Source organism: Lygodium microphyllum, chromosome 13, assembly GCF_053477565.2.
Source record: "Lygodium microphyllum isolate KBCC chromosome 13, Lygodium_microphyllum_v1.1.10, whole genome shotgun sequence".
Lineage (NCBI taxonomy): Eukaryota > Viridiplantae > Streptophyta > Polypodiopsida > Schizaeales > Lygodiaceae > Lygodium > Lygodium microphyllum.
This window is the reverse complement of record NC_141147.1, coordinates 110,347,506-110,365,128: the sequence shown is the minus strand read 5'-3', so window position 1 is coordinate 110,365,128 and position 17,623 is coordinate 110,347,506. Positions and strand designations below refer to the sequence as shown.

The 17,623-nt window shown below is 38.9% G+C and overlaps 2 protein-coding genes across 2 annotated transcripts; one reads left to right on the top strand and one right to left on the bottom strand.

The window, feature by feature from the left end:
• The first annotated feature begins 504 nt into the window (after positions 1 to 504).
• Positions 505 to 1,587, top strand: LOC148027045 (uncharacterized). Its single transcript, XM_087691573.1, has 2 exons — positions 505 to 717; positions 1,041 to 1,587. Exons 1-2 carry the CDS (start codon positions 628 to 630, stop codon positions 1,347 to 1,349), a joined length of 399 nt encoding a protein of 132 aa, XP_087547699.1. The 5' UTR covers positions 505 to 627; the 3' UTR covers positions 1,350 to 1,587.
• Positions 1,588 to 9,579: 7,992 nt separating this feature from the next.
• LOC148027044 (uncharacterized) lies at positions 9,580 to 10,531 on the bottom strand. Its single transcript, XM_087691574.1, has 2 exons — positions 10,394 to 10,531; positions 9,580 to 10,070 (listed from the first exon to the last, which is right to left on the bottom strand). The coding sequence occupies exons 1-2, from the start codon at positions 10,481 to 10,483 to the stop codon at positions 9,762 to 9,764; spliced, it is 399 nt and encodes a 132-aa protein (XP_087547700.1). The 5' UTR covers positions 10,484 to 10,531; the 3' UTR covers positions 9,580 to 9,761.
• Positions 10,532 to 17,623: the final 7,092 nt, after the last annotated feature.

Sequence of the window (17,623 nt, the reverse complement as noted above, 5' to 3'; positions counted from 1 at the left end):
AGAGCACCTTGATATGTATATCCTATCCTATCGTGATGAGAGGCGGTGGAAATGCAACGTGCCATATATTGCCAAAACATAAAAAGTCATCCACCTCCGCTTTTATAATTATGAGCAGACTTGCCGCCGTGCATATGTATTGGACGATATTCAGTAATGTATGGCTCCATGTGCGTAAATGACTCTGATCTCTCATCAGCGCCTAGACTCGTGTATATCGAGGAGTCGTGTACTGATTTTGCGTGGTTTGGGATATATCCCAGGTTGAACTTCCCAAAGGGCCATTAGTGATATATATATATATATATATAAAATCATTTTCATGTATATATTGGACGATATTCAATGTGCGTGCGTGACTCTCATCTCTGATCAGCGCCTAGACTCGTGTATGTCGAGGAGTCGTTTTCTGGTTTTGCGTAGGCTGGGTCGGAGGAGTCGTTTTCTGATTTTGCGTGGGCTGGGTCGGATATATCCGAGGCTGAACTTGTGAAATCACTTTGAAAAAGAGAGCCCACACATTGCCGAGATCCGTTATAAAAGCAAGGGTATTCCTTTCCATGCTCGATGTATTCGTACATTACCTACATTGCCTTGTTGTCGTTCTTGTAACCTCACCTGCTCCCAATGGCTGCCTTCAGCATTGCTCATGCAGCTAACGTCGGCCAGCTCGTCCTGCTTGTGATCCTCTGCGGCCTCGCCGCAGGCGCGTATGCCGTGAGTCTAATTCCTTCTGCTAGTTAAAAGCACTGTGAACACCTAATTAGCTTGGCTGCTTGACACTCTACCACCAAGATTGTGCACTGTAGCAGCATTGCTACTTCTATTAATATTATTATGATTGCTTCGAGCTTAAAACTACGAACAAGTCGTGTAACATGTCTAATGTGCATTTATAGTCTTTGTTAGCGGAGTTTGCCGCTGACTGGAAGACAAAGCATGTACAGGCAGAATTTGATAGCTTATAATCATCTTGAAGCATAGTTGGTTACTGGGAACGTCAGGCAAATTTTTTATTGACTCCTTTCGGTCTTTTACAGTCATGTGACTACGCTGCATCCTGCTCCAATGAAGGCGTGTCAGGGACCATACTCAGCGCCATTTGTGTAGCCGTGAATGGGAACGATGTGAGCACATCAATCGATCTGAACGCTAAAATAAGCAATAATAATGGCCAACTTGTATGCCCTGGCGCCGACTTTGCAGCAAGTTGCTCCAATATAGGCCTAAACGGCGAAAACACTCTGACCGCCAACTGCAGATCCACCAGCGGTAGCCTCATCCAAACAAACCTGGACCTCAACAACTGCATTTCCAACAATAACGGAAACCTCCAATTTTGTGTTTAAATTGCATTACAACGACGGTACATATGGATGCATGTATCGGTGACGCATGTGTCTACTTGGCATGCCTGCCAATATCATCTGGTGAGTTGCGATGCTGTAACTACTGTAACATGGTGAGCATGATCTCATGCGTGCATGTTTTTTGAGGAGAAGGATGCCATGATATTTGTAAACATTGCCTCCGATCATCGGTAATTAAATAAGCTCTGATCATGCTTGGAAAATTGTTTGTCATGAGTTATTGAGTGAAGAGTTCTCATTGTCGACAACACGAGACAGTAGCCAGAAAAGGCGTTGCATCTTTTACTTCGTTTCTATGCTACTTATGAAAGGATTAAGTGTTTAGAATGATCAGACTTGTCTGAACATTCTATTAACATGCCAGGATGACAGTTCTATATATATTATCATTAACAAGGTCACCCAAGTTTGTAGAAAGTTACATATAACTAAGCGTTCTCCCTTGTTGTGCCCATTCAATATATACTACATAAGCAATGTTGTGCACTATCGTACAACCATGGAGTAAGATCTAGTACAAGGCTTACAATAGATTATGCAAGGTCTGATGTAGATCTACAATTTGACAATTTCCATAGCAGCTCACTATCCTTCATTCAATTTATCATGATTCTTAGCTCAGCTTAAATAGATGGTATGTGTTAATATCTATTTGTCTACGTAAATGGAATTTTCTTTGCTAGCCATTCTTCTTTAGGATTTCACATTACTGCTATTGTGGATAAAAGGCTCTTCATCATCTTATTATCACCTACATGTTTTGAATTAATTTTATAGGTTCCACACGCTAGTTGTGTGTCTACACGAGGTAGGCTTTGAAACTACTACTTGGAGAATCATGCATGTTCATGGTACCAAATATTCTATAATATGCATACTAACAAAACTCTTACTACTTTTGTCCAATACCTCTCTCTCTCTCTCTCTCTCTCTCTCTCTCTCTAGCATATGCAAGAGAGTTTTGTTTCTCTTGATAATTAACACCATCTAGGTCCTAAACATGCATGTTTGAGAAATAGGTCTGGGTGTTGAAATATTTTGGACATTTATTTCTTTCCATACTTCTAGAATTGCAACTTACACTAGAAAATAGAGGCTTGTCTCCCAATCATAGCAATGTAATCAAGATGCAAAGCATACAAATCGCCAACTATGGACAAGCTTTACTAACACCAAGGATGTTTCAATGACCATAAAGTTTAGAAGATTGTTGTCAATCATTTGATTTAGCTCGAATATGGAGCCTAGGTCCTCATAACTTACCCTCAAATACAAAGTCACTCTTAAATTGCATGACAATATTTACAACCTCACTATTCTTTCCTAATTTCCTTGACATTGTGATAATTTGCATCTAGATCATATAAAGAAAGATCAATACTTAATCATGACATTATAGATTTATCAATAACAAACACTACAACAAAAAGGCTCCATAGACGCGCTTGTAGACACAATATTTGAACTGTGTTAAAAAATGTCGGGCACTTTTATTACCACATCTACTACTGCGTCTAAAATTTTGCGTCTAAAAGCGCACTTATAGTGAGAGTTACATGCCCATATAGACGCGCGTATTGACGTGCTACGTAAATATATAATCGTATTTATAAAAAAGTGGATATATTCATATTGTGCGTCTATACACGTGTGTATCTGCGCATCTAAAAAAGCGTTTACTCTGCAAGTTTTTGACGAGAATAGATGCGCATTTATCCTGCAATTTAGTCATGCTGATAAACACGCTAAACAGAGGTGTGAAAAAAAAACCAGAGAAAGCCACATGCTCTCTGGTTTTTTTTTCCCCCATCAACATCAAATTGTATGCTTAGGGAAAACAGAGAAAGATTACTTTAAAGATTTTTGTACTAAAAACAAAACAATGTATGTAGAACACGAAATTTCATATATATAGATGAAACATTTTTACGTGATGAGTTCTAGTGCTTGTGATCTCAAGCATGGTCATGGTCGCAAGCACTAGCTGAAAGTAATACATATCAAAAATGAAAACTACAAGCCAAGGGGAGGCATGCATGCATGGGGCTCCTCTACATCTCCTCAGAAGAGGCATCATTATCGCTACCACCACCGCTGCCGTTGTTGCCACCGCTACTGCTAGTCTCCCCTTCGCTATTCTCAACTACATCAGGGTTCGCCTACACAAAGAATTAGGTATATAAATACCATTACAAAGAATAAATTAGAGTTACCTATACTTTTCATGTAAAAAATAAAACATACCTCTTCTGGTTGTGGAATCCTCATGGCACGATTATATTGCTCCTCCGTGATGAGTCCCTCCTCGTAGAAATACTGCCAAGTGGATGCCTGGTTATGACCTCGATGGTAGCCTATCTCTTTAGGAGTAGGCATCCTACCAACGATATGATACTACAAAACAATTTGAACATACAACGTATTAGAATACACTACATAATGAAGTGAAACAAATTACAAAATTTAATTTTAAAAAAAAATCAAATAATACTTACAAACTCAGTCTCCCATGACTCCCTCCCACCCGATCCATAATGCGACCATCCCATGGTTACCATCTAGATACGTCACGCCTCTGCATGCTGGCGACTTGTCATTTTCTCTGCTGCTCTCTTCTTGGCCTCTTTCAACTCCGTGCGGTGGCAATTGGGTGGTTGGCCATATCCAGGGCACCCCTGCTCTTGTCTCCGCAGTGACTGCTTGGCGCGTGTCATAAGGTGAGACCTCTTGTTATGAAATGTGTCTCTCACCTTTGACCGTCCCCAATTATCTGAGAATCGTGAATTCTCGGGATTAGGGTACCTTCTATGTACTGCCCGCAGCACCTCTTGCCACAAACCATTTTTTTGGTGCTTGAAGGGAATCATGCAATCTTTGTATGTGGCATGCACGACACTCCTCAAGTAGGCTATCACTTCCCTTCGCTCAGAGTCATGCAAGATACCACCAACATCAATGATAGAGTAGTACATTTGTGGAGGCTCACCTCTCTCATTTCCCGGTGAGGGTGATCGAGAGCCACCTCCTAGGCAACCCCCACAAAGCCCTTGACCTCCTCGTCCTCCCGCACGACTCTCCCTTCTCCCTTGATGGGCACTACCCTCTACCTCACTCGATACACATGCTTCTGCACATGCATGTGCTTCGATCGATCCATGTACTTTAGTTAATCCCTATGCATCACCTGATCTGTGTGTATGCATAGTGCGTGGAGTACTTGTTAGTAGAGGTGTGCCAAGGTTTGGTGTTTGTGCAGCAGTGCTAGGCAAAGATGTGATAGGTGTCCCAGACATCACACTGAAAACCTCCTCTGCAGTGGGAGGGCGACCAAGATAATTGGTCATCTCCCCCATGAATTGCTCCTTGTTTGGAAAACCTCCAAAAAAGCTACTAACACCTCTAGAAAACTCTACTAAGGTGTTGTTCATGTGTTCCAACTCAGGATCAGTGCTGGAAGATCCAGGATTCCCCCATCTACACAAGAAAAATCATATTATTCTATGCAGATAAAACATATTACATGTTACGTCTATATCTACATCTCTGTGTGCGTCTATCAGCGCGTCTATTTCCGCATCTATACCTCCGTCTACACTGTCATCTGGATGCACTGACAGATGTGCACACTACAACAGAAACGAGACATAGACGCACAAAGTCGGGCACGCCTATCATTGCATCTATAAGTGCATGTTAAAGTGCGTGTAAATAGACATGATTTTTTCACCTATATATCCGCGCAAATAGACGCCAATATACATGCGCCAACAGACGCACAATTATTTAACCACCTAAAATTAGAATTCACATATTAAAAAGCCAAAGTTAATAATTATTTAACCACATGAAATTGATTCTTGAGCATGCACGTATGCGCATGATAAAAACCATAGAATTAAGAATACACATTGAATCATTGAATTAAAAAAATAGAGTTAATAATTATTTTTTTATTGCTCTCTAATGAATGGCAGTTTCTCCAGTTGACAAGCTTGATATAAGTAAAAAGCGACAAGCGACAAAAACCTTCCAATTAGTAGCAAGCATTGCAATATGTATCTCGTAATTTCTCTACTTGAAGATGATTAAAAATGGAGTAGATGATGCTACATATCGTGGATCATCTGGCTTCGTAGAGTGACCTTCTCCCTGAACCGGTTGCGAAAATAGATGGTATACCATGTTGTCCAAAATCTCATCCTCTACGACTTGATGGGGCATTTCATGAGGGCTACTATCATGGTCGTCAGTCTCTACTCTTTTTGAAGACTCTGCCTCCTTGCGTCGATGTTTTGCAGCCTCTCGACGCCCGGGAGGGAGTATCTGAGGATGTGGCACCGCATCCTGCTCAATCACAAAAGGGAGTTTCATATATGTTGATATATAATTCCCGTAACATAGACTAGCAATTTTAGTGGTTAAAAAAAACAATGAATACTGGTGATTCTTCTCGGTTCCATTCTCCATACAAGCTGAGGTGTGACATTGCAATTTGACGTGCTCGAAAAATACACCCTCGACAACGATCACACATGTATTTATTTTTTCGTCGTAGCCATGCATCTCGATTATGAAGACGCAATATTTCATTCTCACTTGAGGATGTGCTCATTGACTCATCTGCATGCACCGCACTAGGTGATGACGACGACATGATTAGATCTATTTACACGTACTTTTACACGCACTTATAGATGCAATGATAGACGCACCCGACTTTGTGCGTCTAACATGCGCGTCTATGCCTCGTTTCTGTTGTAGTGTGCGTATCTGTCAGTGCATCCAGATGACAGTGTAGACGCAGGTATAGATGCGGAAATAGACGCGCTGACAGATGCACACAGAGACGCAGATATAGATGCAACATGTAATATGTTTTATCTGCATAGGATAATATGATTTTTCTTGTGTAGATGTGGAATCCTGGATCTTCCAGCACTGATCCTGAGTTGGAACGCATGAACAACACCTTAGCGGAGTTTTCTAGAGGTGTTAGTAGCTTTTTTGGAGGTTTTTCAAACAAGGAGCAATTCATGGGGGAGATGACCAATTATCTTGGTCACCCTCCCACTGCAGAGGAGATTTTCAATGTGATGTTTGGGACACCTATCACATCTTTGCCTGGCACTGCTGCACAAATACCAAACCTTGGTACACCTCTGCTAACAAGTATTCCACGCACTATGTATACACACAGATCAGGTGATGCATAGGGATCAGTTGAAGTACATGGATCGACCAAAGCACGTGCATGTGCAAAAGCACGTGCATCGAGTAAGGTAGAGGGTAGTGCCCATCAAGGGAGAAGGGAGAGTTGTGCGGGAGGACGAGGAGGTCGAAGGCTTTGTGGGGGTTGCCAAGGAGGTGGCTCTCGATCACCCTCACTGGGAAATGAGAGAGGTGAGCCTCCACAAATGTACTACTCTATCATTGATGTTGGTGGTATCTTGCATGACTCTGAGGGAAGGGAAGTGATAGCCTACTTGAGGAGTGTCGTGCATGCCACATACAAAGATTGCATGATTCCCTTCAAGCACTAAAAAAATGGTTTGTGGCAAGAGGTGTTGCGGGCAGTACATAGAAGGTACCCTAATCCCAAGAATTCACGATTCTCAGATGATTGGGGACGGTCAAAGGTAAGAGACGAGCTTCATAATAAGAGGTCTCACCTTATGATGCACGTCAAGGAGTCATTGCGGAGATAAGAGCAGGGGTGCCCTGGATATGGCCAACCACCCAATTACCACCGCAGGGAGTGGAAAGAGGCCAAGAAGAGAGCAGTAGAGAAAATGACAAGTCGCCAGCATGCAGAGGTGCGACGTATCCAGATGGTAACCATGGGATCGTCGCATTATGGATCGAGTGGGAGGGAGTCATGGGAGACTGAGTTTGTAAGTATTATTTGATTTCTTTTTTTAAATTAAATTTTGTAATTTGTTTCACTTCATTATGTAGTGTATTCTAATACGTTGTATGTTCAAATTGTTTTGTAGTATTATATCGTTGGTAGGATGCCTACTCCTAGAGAGGTAGGCTACCATCAAGGTCATAACCGGGCGTCCACTTGGCAGTATTTCTACGAGGAGGGACTCATCACGAAGGAGCAATATAATCGTATCATGAGGATTCCACAACTAGAAGATGTATGCTTTATTTTTTACATGAAAAGTATAGGTAACTCTAATTTATTGTTTGTAATGGTATTTATATACCTTAATCCTTTGTGTAGGCGAACCGTGATATAGTTGAGAATAGCGAAGGGGAGACTAGCAGTAGCAGTGGCGACAACGGCAGCGGTGATGGTAGCGATGATGATGCCTCTTCTGAGGAGATGTAGAGGAGCCCCATTCATGCATGCCTCCCCTTGGCTTGTAGTTTTTATTTTTGATATGTATTATTTTCAACTAGTGCTTGCGACCATGACCATGCTTGATATCACAAGCACTAGAACTTATCATGTAAAAACGTTTCGACTATATATATGAAATTTCGTGTTCTATATACATTATTTTGTTTTTAGTACAAAAATCTTTGAAGTAATCTTTCTCTGTTTTCCCTAAGCATACAATTTAATGTTGATGGGGGGAAAAAAACCAGAGAGCATGTGGCTTTCTCTGGTTTTTTTTTCCACACCTTTGTTTAGCACGTCTAAATTGCAAGATAAATGCGCATCTATTCTCCTCAAAAACTTGCAGAGTAAACGTTTTTTTAGATGCGCAGATACACGCGTGTATAGGCGCACAATATGAATATATCCACTTTTTTATAAATACGATTATATATTTACATAGCACGTCAATACGCGCGTCTATATGGGCATGTAACTCTCACTATAAGTGCACTTTTGGACGCAGTAGTAGACATGGTAATAAACGCGCCCGACATTTTTTAACACAGTTCAAATATTGTGTCTACATGCATGTCTATGGAGCCTTTTTGTTGTAGTGTTTGTTATTGATAAATCTATAATGTCATGATTAAGTATTGATATTTCTTTATATGATCTAGATGCAAATTATCACAATGTCAAGGAAATTAGGAAAAAATAGTGAGGTTGTAAATACTGTCATGCAATTTAAGAGTGACTTTGTATTTGAGGGTAAGTTATGAGGACCTAGGCTCCATATTCGAGCTAAATCAAATGATTGACAACAATCTTCTAAACTTTATGGTCATTGAAACATCCTTGGTGTTAGTTAGTAAAGCTTGTCCATAGTTGGCGATTTGTATGCTTTGCATCTTGATTACATTGCTATGATTGGGAGACAAGCCTCTATTTTCTAGTGTAAGTTGCAATTCTAGAAGTATGGAAAGAAATAAATGTCCAAAATATTTCAACACGCAGACCTATTTCTCAAACATGCATGTTTAGGACCTAGATGGTGTTAATTATCAAGAGAAACAAAACTCTCTTGCATATGCTAGATAGAGAGAGAGAGAGAGAGAGAGAGAGAGAGAGAGGTATTGGACAAAAGTAGTAAGAGTTTTGTTAGTATGCATATTATAGAATATTTGGTACCATGAACATGCATGATTCTCCAAGTAGTAGTTTCAAAGCCTACCTCGTGTAGACACACAACTAGCGTGTGGAACCTATAAAATTAATTCAAAACATGTAGGTGATAATAAGATGATGAAGAGCCTTTTATCCACAATAGCAGTAATGTGAAATCCTAAAGAAGAATGGCTAGCAAAGAAAATTCCATTTACGTAGACAAATAGATATTAACACATACCATCTATTTAAGCTGGGCTAAGAATCATGATAAATTGAATGAAGGATAGTGAGCTGCTATGGAAATTGTCAAATTGTAGATCTACATCAGACCTTGCATAATCTATTGTAAGCCTTGTACTAGATCTTACTCCATGGTTGTACGATAGTGCACAACATTGCTTATGTAGTATATATTGAATGGGCACAACAAGGGAGAACGCTTAGTTATATGTAACTTTCTACAAACTTGGGTGACCTTGTTAATGATAATATATATAGAACTGTCATCCTGGCATGTTAATAGAATGTTCAGACAAGTCTGATCATTCTAAACACTTAATCCTTTCATAAGTAGCATAGAAACGAAGTAAAAGATGCAACGCCTTTTCTGGCTACTGTCTCGTGTTGTCGACAATGAGAACTCTTCACTCAATAACTCATGCCAAACAATTTTCCAAGCATGATCAGAGCTTATTTAATTACCGATGATCGGAGGCAATGTTTACAAATATCATGGCATCCTTCTCCTCAAAAAACATGCACGCATGAGATCATGCTCACCATGTTACAGTAGTCACAGCATCGCAACTCACCAGATGATATTGGCAGGCATGCCAAGTAGACACATGCGTCACCGATACATGCATCCATATGTACCGTCGTTGTAATGCAATTTAAACACAAAATTGGAGGTTTCCGTTATTGTTGGAAATGCAGTTGTTGAGGTCCAGGTTTGTTTGGATGAGGCTACCGCTGGTGGATCTGCAGTTGGCGGTCAGAGTGTTTTCGCCGTTTAGGCCTATATTGGAGCAACTTGCTGCAAAGTCGGCGCCAGGGCATACAAGTTGGCCATTATTATTGCTTATTTTAGCGTTCAGATCGATTGATGTGCTCACATCGTTCCCATTCACGGCTACACAAATGGCGCTGAGTATGGTCCCTGACACGCCTTCATTGGAGCAGGATGCAGCGTAGTCACATGACTGTAAAAGACCGAAAGGAGTCAATAAAAAATTTGCCTGACGTTCCCAGTAACCAACTATGCTTCAAGATGATTATAAGCTATCAAATTCTGCCTGTACATGCTTTGTCTTCCAGTCAGCGGCAAACTCCGCTAACAAAGACTATAAATGCACATTAGACATGTTACACGACTTGTTCGTAGTTTTAAGCTCGAAGCAATCATAATAATATTAATAGAAGTAGCAATGCTGCTACAGTGCACAATCTTGGTGGTAGAGTGTCAAGCAGCCAAGCTAATTAGGTGTTCACAGTGCTTTTAACTAGCAGAAGGAATTAGACTCACGGCATACGCGCCTGCGGCGAGGCCGCAGAGGATCACAAGCAGGACGAGCTGGCCGACGTTAGCTGCATGAGCAATGCTGAAGGCAGCCATTGGGAGCAGGTGAGGTTACAAGAACGACAAGAAGGCAATGTAGGCGTACGCAAAACCAGCCTACGCAAAACCAGAAAACGACTCCTCGACATACACGAGTCTAGGCGCTGATCAGAGATGAGAGTCACGCACGCACATTGAATATCGTCCAATATATACATGAAAATGATTTTATATATATATATATATATATCACTAATGGCCCTTTGGGAAGTTCAACCTGGGATATATCCCAAACCACGCAAAATCAGTACACGACTCCTCGATATACACGAGTCTAGGCGCTGATGAGAGATCAGAGTCATTTACGCACATGGAGCCATACATTACTGAATATCGTCCAATACATATGCACGGCGGCAAGTCTGCTCATAATTATAAAAGCGGAGGTGGATGACTTTTTATGTTTTGGCAATATATGGCACGTTGCATTTCCACCGCCTCTCATCACGATAGGATAGGATATGCATATCAAGGTGCTCTGAAATGTATAGAGTATACATGATATATTATTCAAATTTTTATCCCATTTGGAAATTGATATTTTTGGATTATTCGTAGATGGGTGACTTAATGTTCACGAAAAATCGTTTTCTAATGTATTTTGTAAATGAGAAAAAAAGGAAGTGGATTTTTATTGGTCCTTTTATTTAAATGATAAATCTTGATACCTAGTCTTTTTTTGAAGGGTTTATCAAAATCTATGCTTTTTTTAAAGATTCTCTTGTCATTAAACCTTGATTTTCAATGCATGCATAAGAAAGGGTCCTTTAAATTTTGAATATAAATTTATCAAGACTCAACAGTCAAGATTTATAAATACGACTTAATGTACTTATTAATACACCTATGGCATGGAAGAGAATTTAATATGTAATGTTCAAGGCTCCAACTCTTCTAGAAGTTAGTTCCTTAAGTTCTAAAGTTTAATTAACTTCTAAATCATTATCTTCAAAAATACAAAACTTTCAAGCTTCTTGGGTGCAACTCAATTGAACCATATTCACTCAACAACCTTCAAGATTTTTAGACTCACACAAGCACTCTTAGAGATTGAATTAAGCTTTTGGAACTCACAATTCCAGGCATGTCATAATTTTTCTACCCATTCTTCCTTATTGAAACTACTCAAGTGCTTTGTGTTGCTGCATATGCTATGCTATGTAATTATATTGTTGTTGAGAGAGAGAGAGAGAGAGAGAGAGAGAGAGAGAGAGAGAAAGAGAGATGGAGTCCTAGATAGACAATTAGCTGAGAGAGAGAGAGAGAGAGAGAGAGAGAGAGAGAGAGAGAGAGAGAGAGAGGGCTCGATCGAGCACAGAGATAATAGGCGTAGAGATAGATGACGGGCGTACAAATAAATATATATATTTAATGGGTGTAGAGAGAGAGAGGAAAGAGAGGAGGGGAGGGTAAAAAAGAATAGAGAGAGATTTAAACATATATAAAATACATATTGAAGTCTAAAAATTTATATATAAGATAATATTCGTGATGTCTAGTATATTGATTAATTGTTTCTGACCAATGACTCTTTAAAATTTAAATTTTTTATAAGTGATTGTATTACACATTTCATAAATTTACTTTAGGCTTTTGAAATTAGTTTTTGTGTTATTGGAAAATATAATTCACTATGTCAAACCTTATGCAATCTTCATTGCCTAGTATGTGTGATTTTATTAAAGTGCAATCAAATGAAAATAAGGTATCAGGGTCTAAGCATAGAAAGGTAAACAAGAACCTTGTATCTAATGTTTATAATAATGAAACGGTTGATTTATTAAATGATGAATTCAAAGAAAAAGATAAGCTTGTAGGAGATGTGGAAATGTTAAGACATCAAATACTAGGGCAAATTGAAATGAAGCATGGACTAGAACTTTCAATTGGGCATACTTTGATCGCGAATTTGCTAGAATATTTTGCACATTTTGTAAACACGATCCAAAATGAAAGAGTGAATTTGGTAAATGTATCTCAATAAATATCTAAATTAGTATGTTAATTGATCACGCAAAACCTAAGTCTCATAAGCTAGCCACGTATCACTGTGATGTCAAAAATTTTTAATAACTCATACATTAGAGGAAGGAAAAGATAATATTGATCGTGCATGTAAAGCTCTATTTGCTGGTATATATCAAGTAACAAAGCATATCTTATCTTTTGTACTTACGAACATAGTTTAGAATTACTTTAGGCCCTTGATTGTGAATGTGCTCCTACTGAGATGTATAGAAATGAGAAGGCATGTGCCATGTTTATACAGTCTATTAGTGAACCGATATTGAAGGCTCAAATTGCTCAGATTTAATTGTCTCATTTTTTTGGTTTACTATTAGATAAGTCTACAAATGTAGGAAATAGGTAAAATATGATTGTCTATGTTTCCTTTTCGGATAATTATGAACCTACCACTAATGCGAGGAGGCATATTTCACGGTGGATTCCGTGCCACGATGGATTCCGTGAGGTTTTACGGTGAATTCCGTAAACTCTGTTGACCGGGGCTCATACACAAAGTGGATTCTTTGTGTGAGAAGTTGATGGGGACACCTATCCTTTTTTGGCGTTTCATTAATTTAGTGTATACATGGATAATTCCATAGCGGATGATTCTACAAAATACATATTAAATTAATAAACATTTATGAGTTTAGAGTGCGCACTCGTGATAAATTAAGGTTAGGATTGATTTCTAACCAGTTGATTTATTTATGTAGCTAAAGGCTGCAAGGTATTCACTTTTGTTGGTTTAATTGCATTATTTTAGTAACGATTGTGAATGCTTCAGTTTATGTGTAGAGATAGCAGCAGTGGCGGAGGAAAGCGTTGGAGGATAGCATGTATTCGAGTTATCACTTATATTTTGATGGGTGCATATCTTAGGCATGGCGCCTATATTTTGTCGCGCCTATTTATTAAGGCGTTGGATATTTATTTATTATTTTGTATGCGCATGGGCGCACGATTATGTTATTTGTACTTGGACATTGCATTGGGTACGCCTGACTCTTTGGGCACCACCCATTAGCTTTATTTCTATTTTGTGCTAAAGCAAACTCAAAAGCCCAAAGCTTGCTATTTTGTAATTTGGGCTATTATTTGAGCTTGAAGATGATTAATACATAAAATATATGCTTTGTGGAGTGCTCACACAAGGCATGGGGGGAGATTGCACCCAATTGGTCTCTTGTTCATGTCGTGCATGCTTTTTACCTTGAGTTTTGTGCAAAAAGTAGAGTTCTTTTATTCTTGGGGACCTTCCGGCATTCACTACACGAGTGTACAGCATTGGATCTGCCCACCAATGGTATCAGAGCGAAGCTGAGATCAAGAGCTTCCAATCGCTACCCATCTTGTGCAAAGGCGGAGCTCCTGGAACGGTCGAGCTCTACGGACAATCTCATCGTGAACGGTCGATACGGGTGGATTCTTGGCGGTCAAGAACATGTGTTTCTATCCTCAGATCGCGAAGGACCAGCCTGCAATGACGGAGGACCACTCCTACATCCTCTCATACAAGTCATGGAGTTACAGAGATAAGTCTTCAAAATTTCATAATCTTCAAAGCTTAATACAAAGCTTATAAAGCTTAAAGAAGCTTTAAAGCTTCACAATTTCAAATCGGTGCATTAGAGGAGGTCCGCGAGATTTTCGACGGCTGAAAAAAACGGCCCCCCCCTAAAATTCGCCATTTTGATCTAGATAAGCTACAAGTTAAATCACCCAAGCTTTCAATTACACAAGCCTCATAAGTTCTGCAAGTCCTCCAAGTTTAAATTTTGCAAGTCTGCTAAATCACTCAAGTTCTGCAAGTACTAGTACTCTGCAAGTCACATAAGTCTGCAACTCTACAAGTCAGACAAGTCACTTGAAGTCAAAACTAACTTGTGCTCAAAACTCCTAAAATGACTGTTCCTGCGCAGAAACTTCGAACTGCAAAGTTGTTCATTTGGAAGATACTGTTCGCATACGCAGGTTTGCTGAACCAGTTTCAGCACACGCAAAAGGATAAAACACAGATTTTTCAAAGATTACAAATCCTGCAATAGCCAAAGACGAAGATTGTGAAAGCCGCACACAAAAATATATAAGCCTTGTATACTCGATCTTGAGCTATGCTCATCCCGCTAATTGGATTTTGAGAGTGTGAGGTCTTTTGAAGTTTTGCAGGATGACGGAACCACATATGGATGATTTAATGGCTGAAGGCGATCTACCTGAACCTACGATTGAGCAAAAATTGGATTTAATTATGATGCAGTTGGATGAAGAACGAAGAACCCGACAAGCCTTGCACGTTCAGTTGGCCAATTTACAACGATCGACTACCGACAAAGATGGACCACAACTCGAAGATCTTATCCGATGAACCATTGATGCGACTCTCGAAGCTCAATCCATCCACAAAGAAACAAAGATAAGTAAAAGAAATTTCAAATTCTGTACTTTCAATGGAACTCGAGATGGAAAGACTGTTCTTGCATTCATCAGTCAGTTTGATGATTACTTTCATGAAGAAACATATGCAGAAAAAGATAAAATCAAGTGTGTCACTAATCATTTAGTGGATAGAGCATCTCTTTGGTGGACCATGGTTCGTAAGAGTATAGATTGTCCCACTACCTGGGAGAATTTCAAGAAGAAGTTTATGCAGAATTTCCTTCCTCCACAATTTCATGAAAAAACCATAAAGCAATGGGACCTTCTTCAGCAAAGAGATCGTGAGCCTATTCCTCAGTACACCGAATGCTTTTGGAATGCATTACTCCAGTTACGCATGCTTGAAGATGTACCTGAAGCAACACACAAGCGCAAGTATATGTCTGGATTACTTGGGCATTACTACGCTGAAGTTAATATGTTCAAGCCTGTAACTCTTGAAGACGCAATTTCTTTAGCTCATGATACTGAAGACAAACTTTGAGGAAGAGACAAGCGTCCACAACAATTTCAAACCAATGGTAACTATGGATCTAAGCAATTCAACTCAAATTTTAGAAGATTTAATCAAGGACGTTTTCCTTCATCATCTTTTCGTAAGTCTTGGGCAAAACCACCTGCTTTACCATTCAATACCAATCACAACCCTAAGCCAATTTCATAGCCATATCCTAATACTCCTAGACTTCCTACCATTGCAAACAATGTATCTAAAGCCAAACCTATAGTGTGTTACAAATGCCATCAACCTGGACATCTAGCAACCAATTGCCAATCGAAGAAGCCACATGTCCATATCAACGATCTTGGAGCAATGGAAGATGAAGAACATGAAGAAATGCCTGACTTTACGGAAGATGAGGACGACATTGTTACTCCTTCGGATACTTTACCAAGTATGTCAACTCCACATTCTTTATTGACAATGAAATGTTTAGTGCATGGAAAAGAAAAGATTATTTTGCATGATGATGGTAGTACTCATGATTTTATTTCTACAAAGTTAGTGAACGAATTGAAGTTACAGACTGTTCCTACCCATTATCGCATTATAGCAACATTCTTAGATACAAGGTATAATGAAACACAAGAGGTGCATGATTTAGAAATTCAAATTGGTGAATACACTAAAAGAAGGAATTTTCTAGTTGTACCATTACAGTCCAGTGATATTATTTTAGGTATGGCTTGGTGTCATCAGCATAACCCTATATACATTATTCCACGCATTCAATTAATATTCAATTTCAAGGAAAACATATTACATTGTATGGTATGTATACATCTATAGCTTTTCCACTGCTTTCGCATACTCAAGCTAAACGTGCATTACGTAAAAGTAGTAAATTTTATCTCATTTGGGTGAATGAATTGCAAGTTAAAGAAAAACATATACACCCTAGGCATAAAGAATTTCTTACGCATTTTAAAGACTATTTTGCAGAGGATCTACCACCTGGTTTACCTCCTTCACGTCCAGAAGACCACAAAATAGATTTGATTTCTGGTACATAACCACCTTGTAAAGCACCATATAGGCATAACCAAATAGAGCAAAAAGAAATTCAAAATCAAGTTGAGGAATTACTAAATAGAGGATTGATTAGACCTAGTAGTTCTCCATTTGGTGCACATGTTCTGTTGGTAAAGAAGAATAATAATACTTATCGTATGTGCATTGACTATCGTGCTTTAAATAAGATCACTGTAAAGAATAGATATCCAATTCCTAGAGTCGATGACCTTATGGATAAACTGCAAGATCGGAATTACTAAATAGAGGATTGATTAGACCTAGTAGTTCTCCATTTGGTGCACATGTTCTGTTGGTAAAGAAGAATAATAATACTTATCGTATGTGCATTGACTATCGTGCTTTAAATAAGATCACTGTAAAGAATAGATATCCAATTCCTAGAGTCGATGACCTTATGGATAAACTGCAAGATTTTGTTATATTTAGTAAAATAGACCTTAAATCTGGTTATCATCAGGTAAGATTAGATAAGTCTGACATATTCAAGACTGCGTTTAGAATACAATTTGGTCATTATGAATTTTTAGTGATGCCTTTTGGATTGACTAATGCACCTGCTACATTTAGTAGAATGATGAATCGTATATTTTTGAAATATTAGCATTGTGTTATAGTATTCTTTGATGATATCTTGGTATTCAGTAAAAATGAGAAAGAACATTATAAACATATGTCCTTGGTTTTCAAGTTATTGAAAGATAATCAATTGTATGCTAATCCAAGAAAGAGTGAGTTCTTTTAAACAGAAATTGAATATCTAGGTCATATTGTGTCATCACAAGGTATTAAGGTTGACCCTAAGAAAATAGAAGCAAGATTAAACTGGCCTATACCTAAAAATGTGTATGAGTTACGATCTTTCCTAGGTCTTGCTAGTTTCTATAGGAAGTTTGTGCATAATTTTTCATTACTTGCTTTGCCTTTGACTAAACTTTTGAAGAAAGGTATTGTTTATCATTGGTCTGATAATCAACAGAAATCTTTTGACTTACTGAAACATGCATTAACCCGTGCTCCTATTTTACAACTACCTGATTTTAATAGACCATTCTTTTTAGTAGTCACTGATGCTAGCGGATCTGGAATAGGAGCCGTACTTATGCAAGACAATCATCCCATAGCCTATTCTAGTTGTAAACTAAAACCCTCTGAAC

Bases quoted from the DNA above. Each gene is read 5' to 3' on its own strand.
- LOC148027045 (XM_087691573.1), top strand. From the start codon at position 628: ATGGCTGCCTTCAGCATTGCTCATGCAGCTAACGTCGGCCAGCTCGTC. The intron at 718-1,040 runs GTGAGTCTAATT...GGTCTTTTACAG, and splicing joins TCGCCGCAGGCGCGTATGCC to TCATGTGACTACGCTGCATC.
- LOC148027044 (XM_087691574.1), bottom strand. From the start codon at position 10,483: ATGGCTGCCTTCAGCATTGCTCATGCAGCTAACGTCGGCCAGCTCGTC. The intron at 10,071-10,393 runs GTGAGTCTAATT...GGTCTTTTACAG, and splicing joins TCGCCGCAGGCGCGTATGCC to TCATGTGACTACGCTGCATC.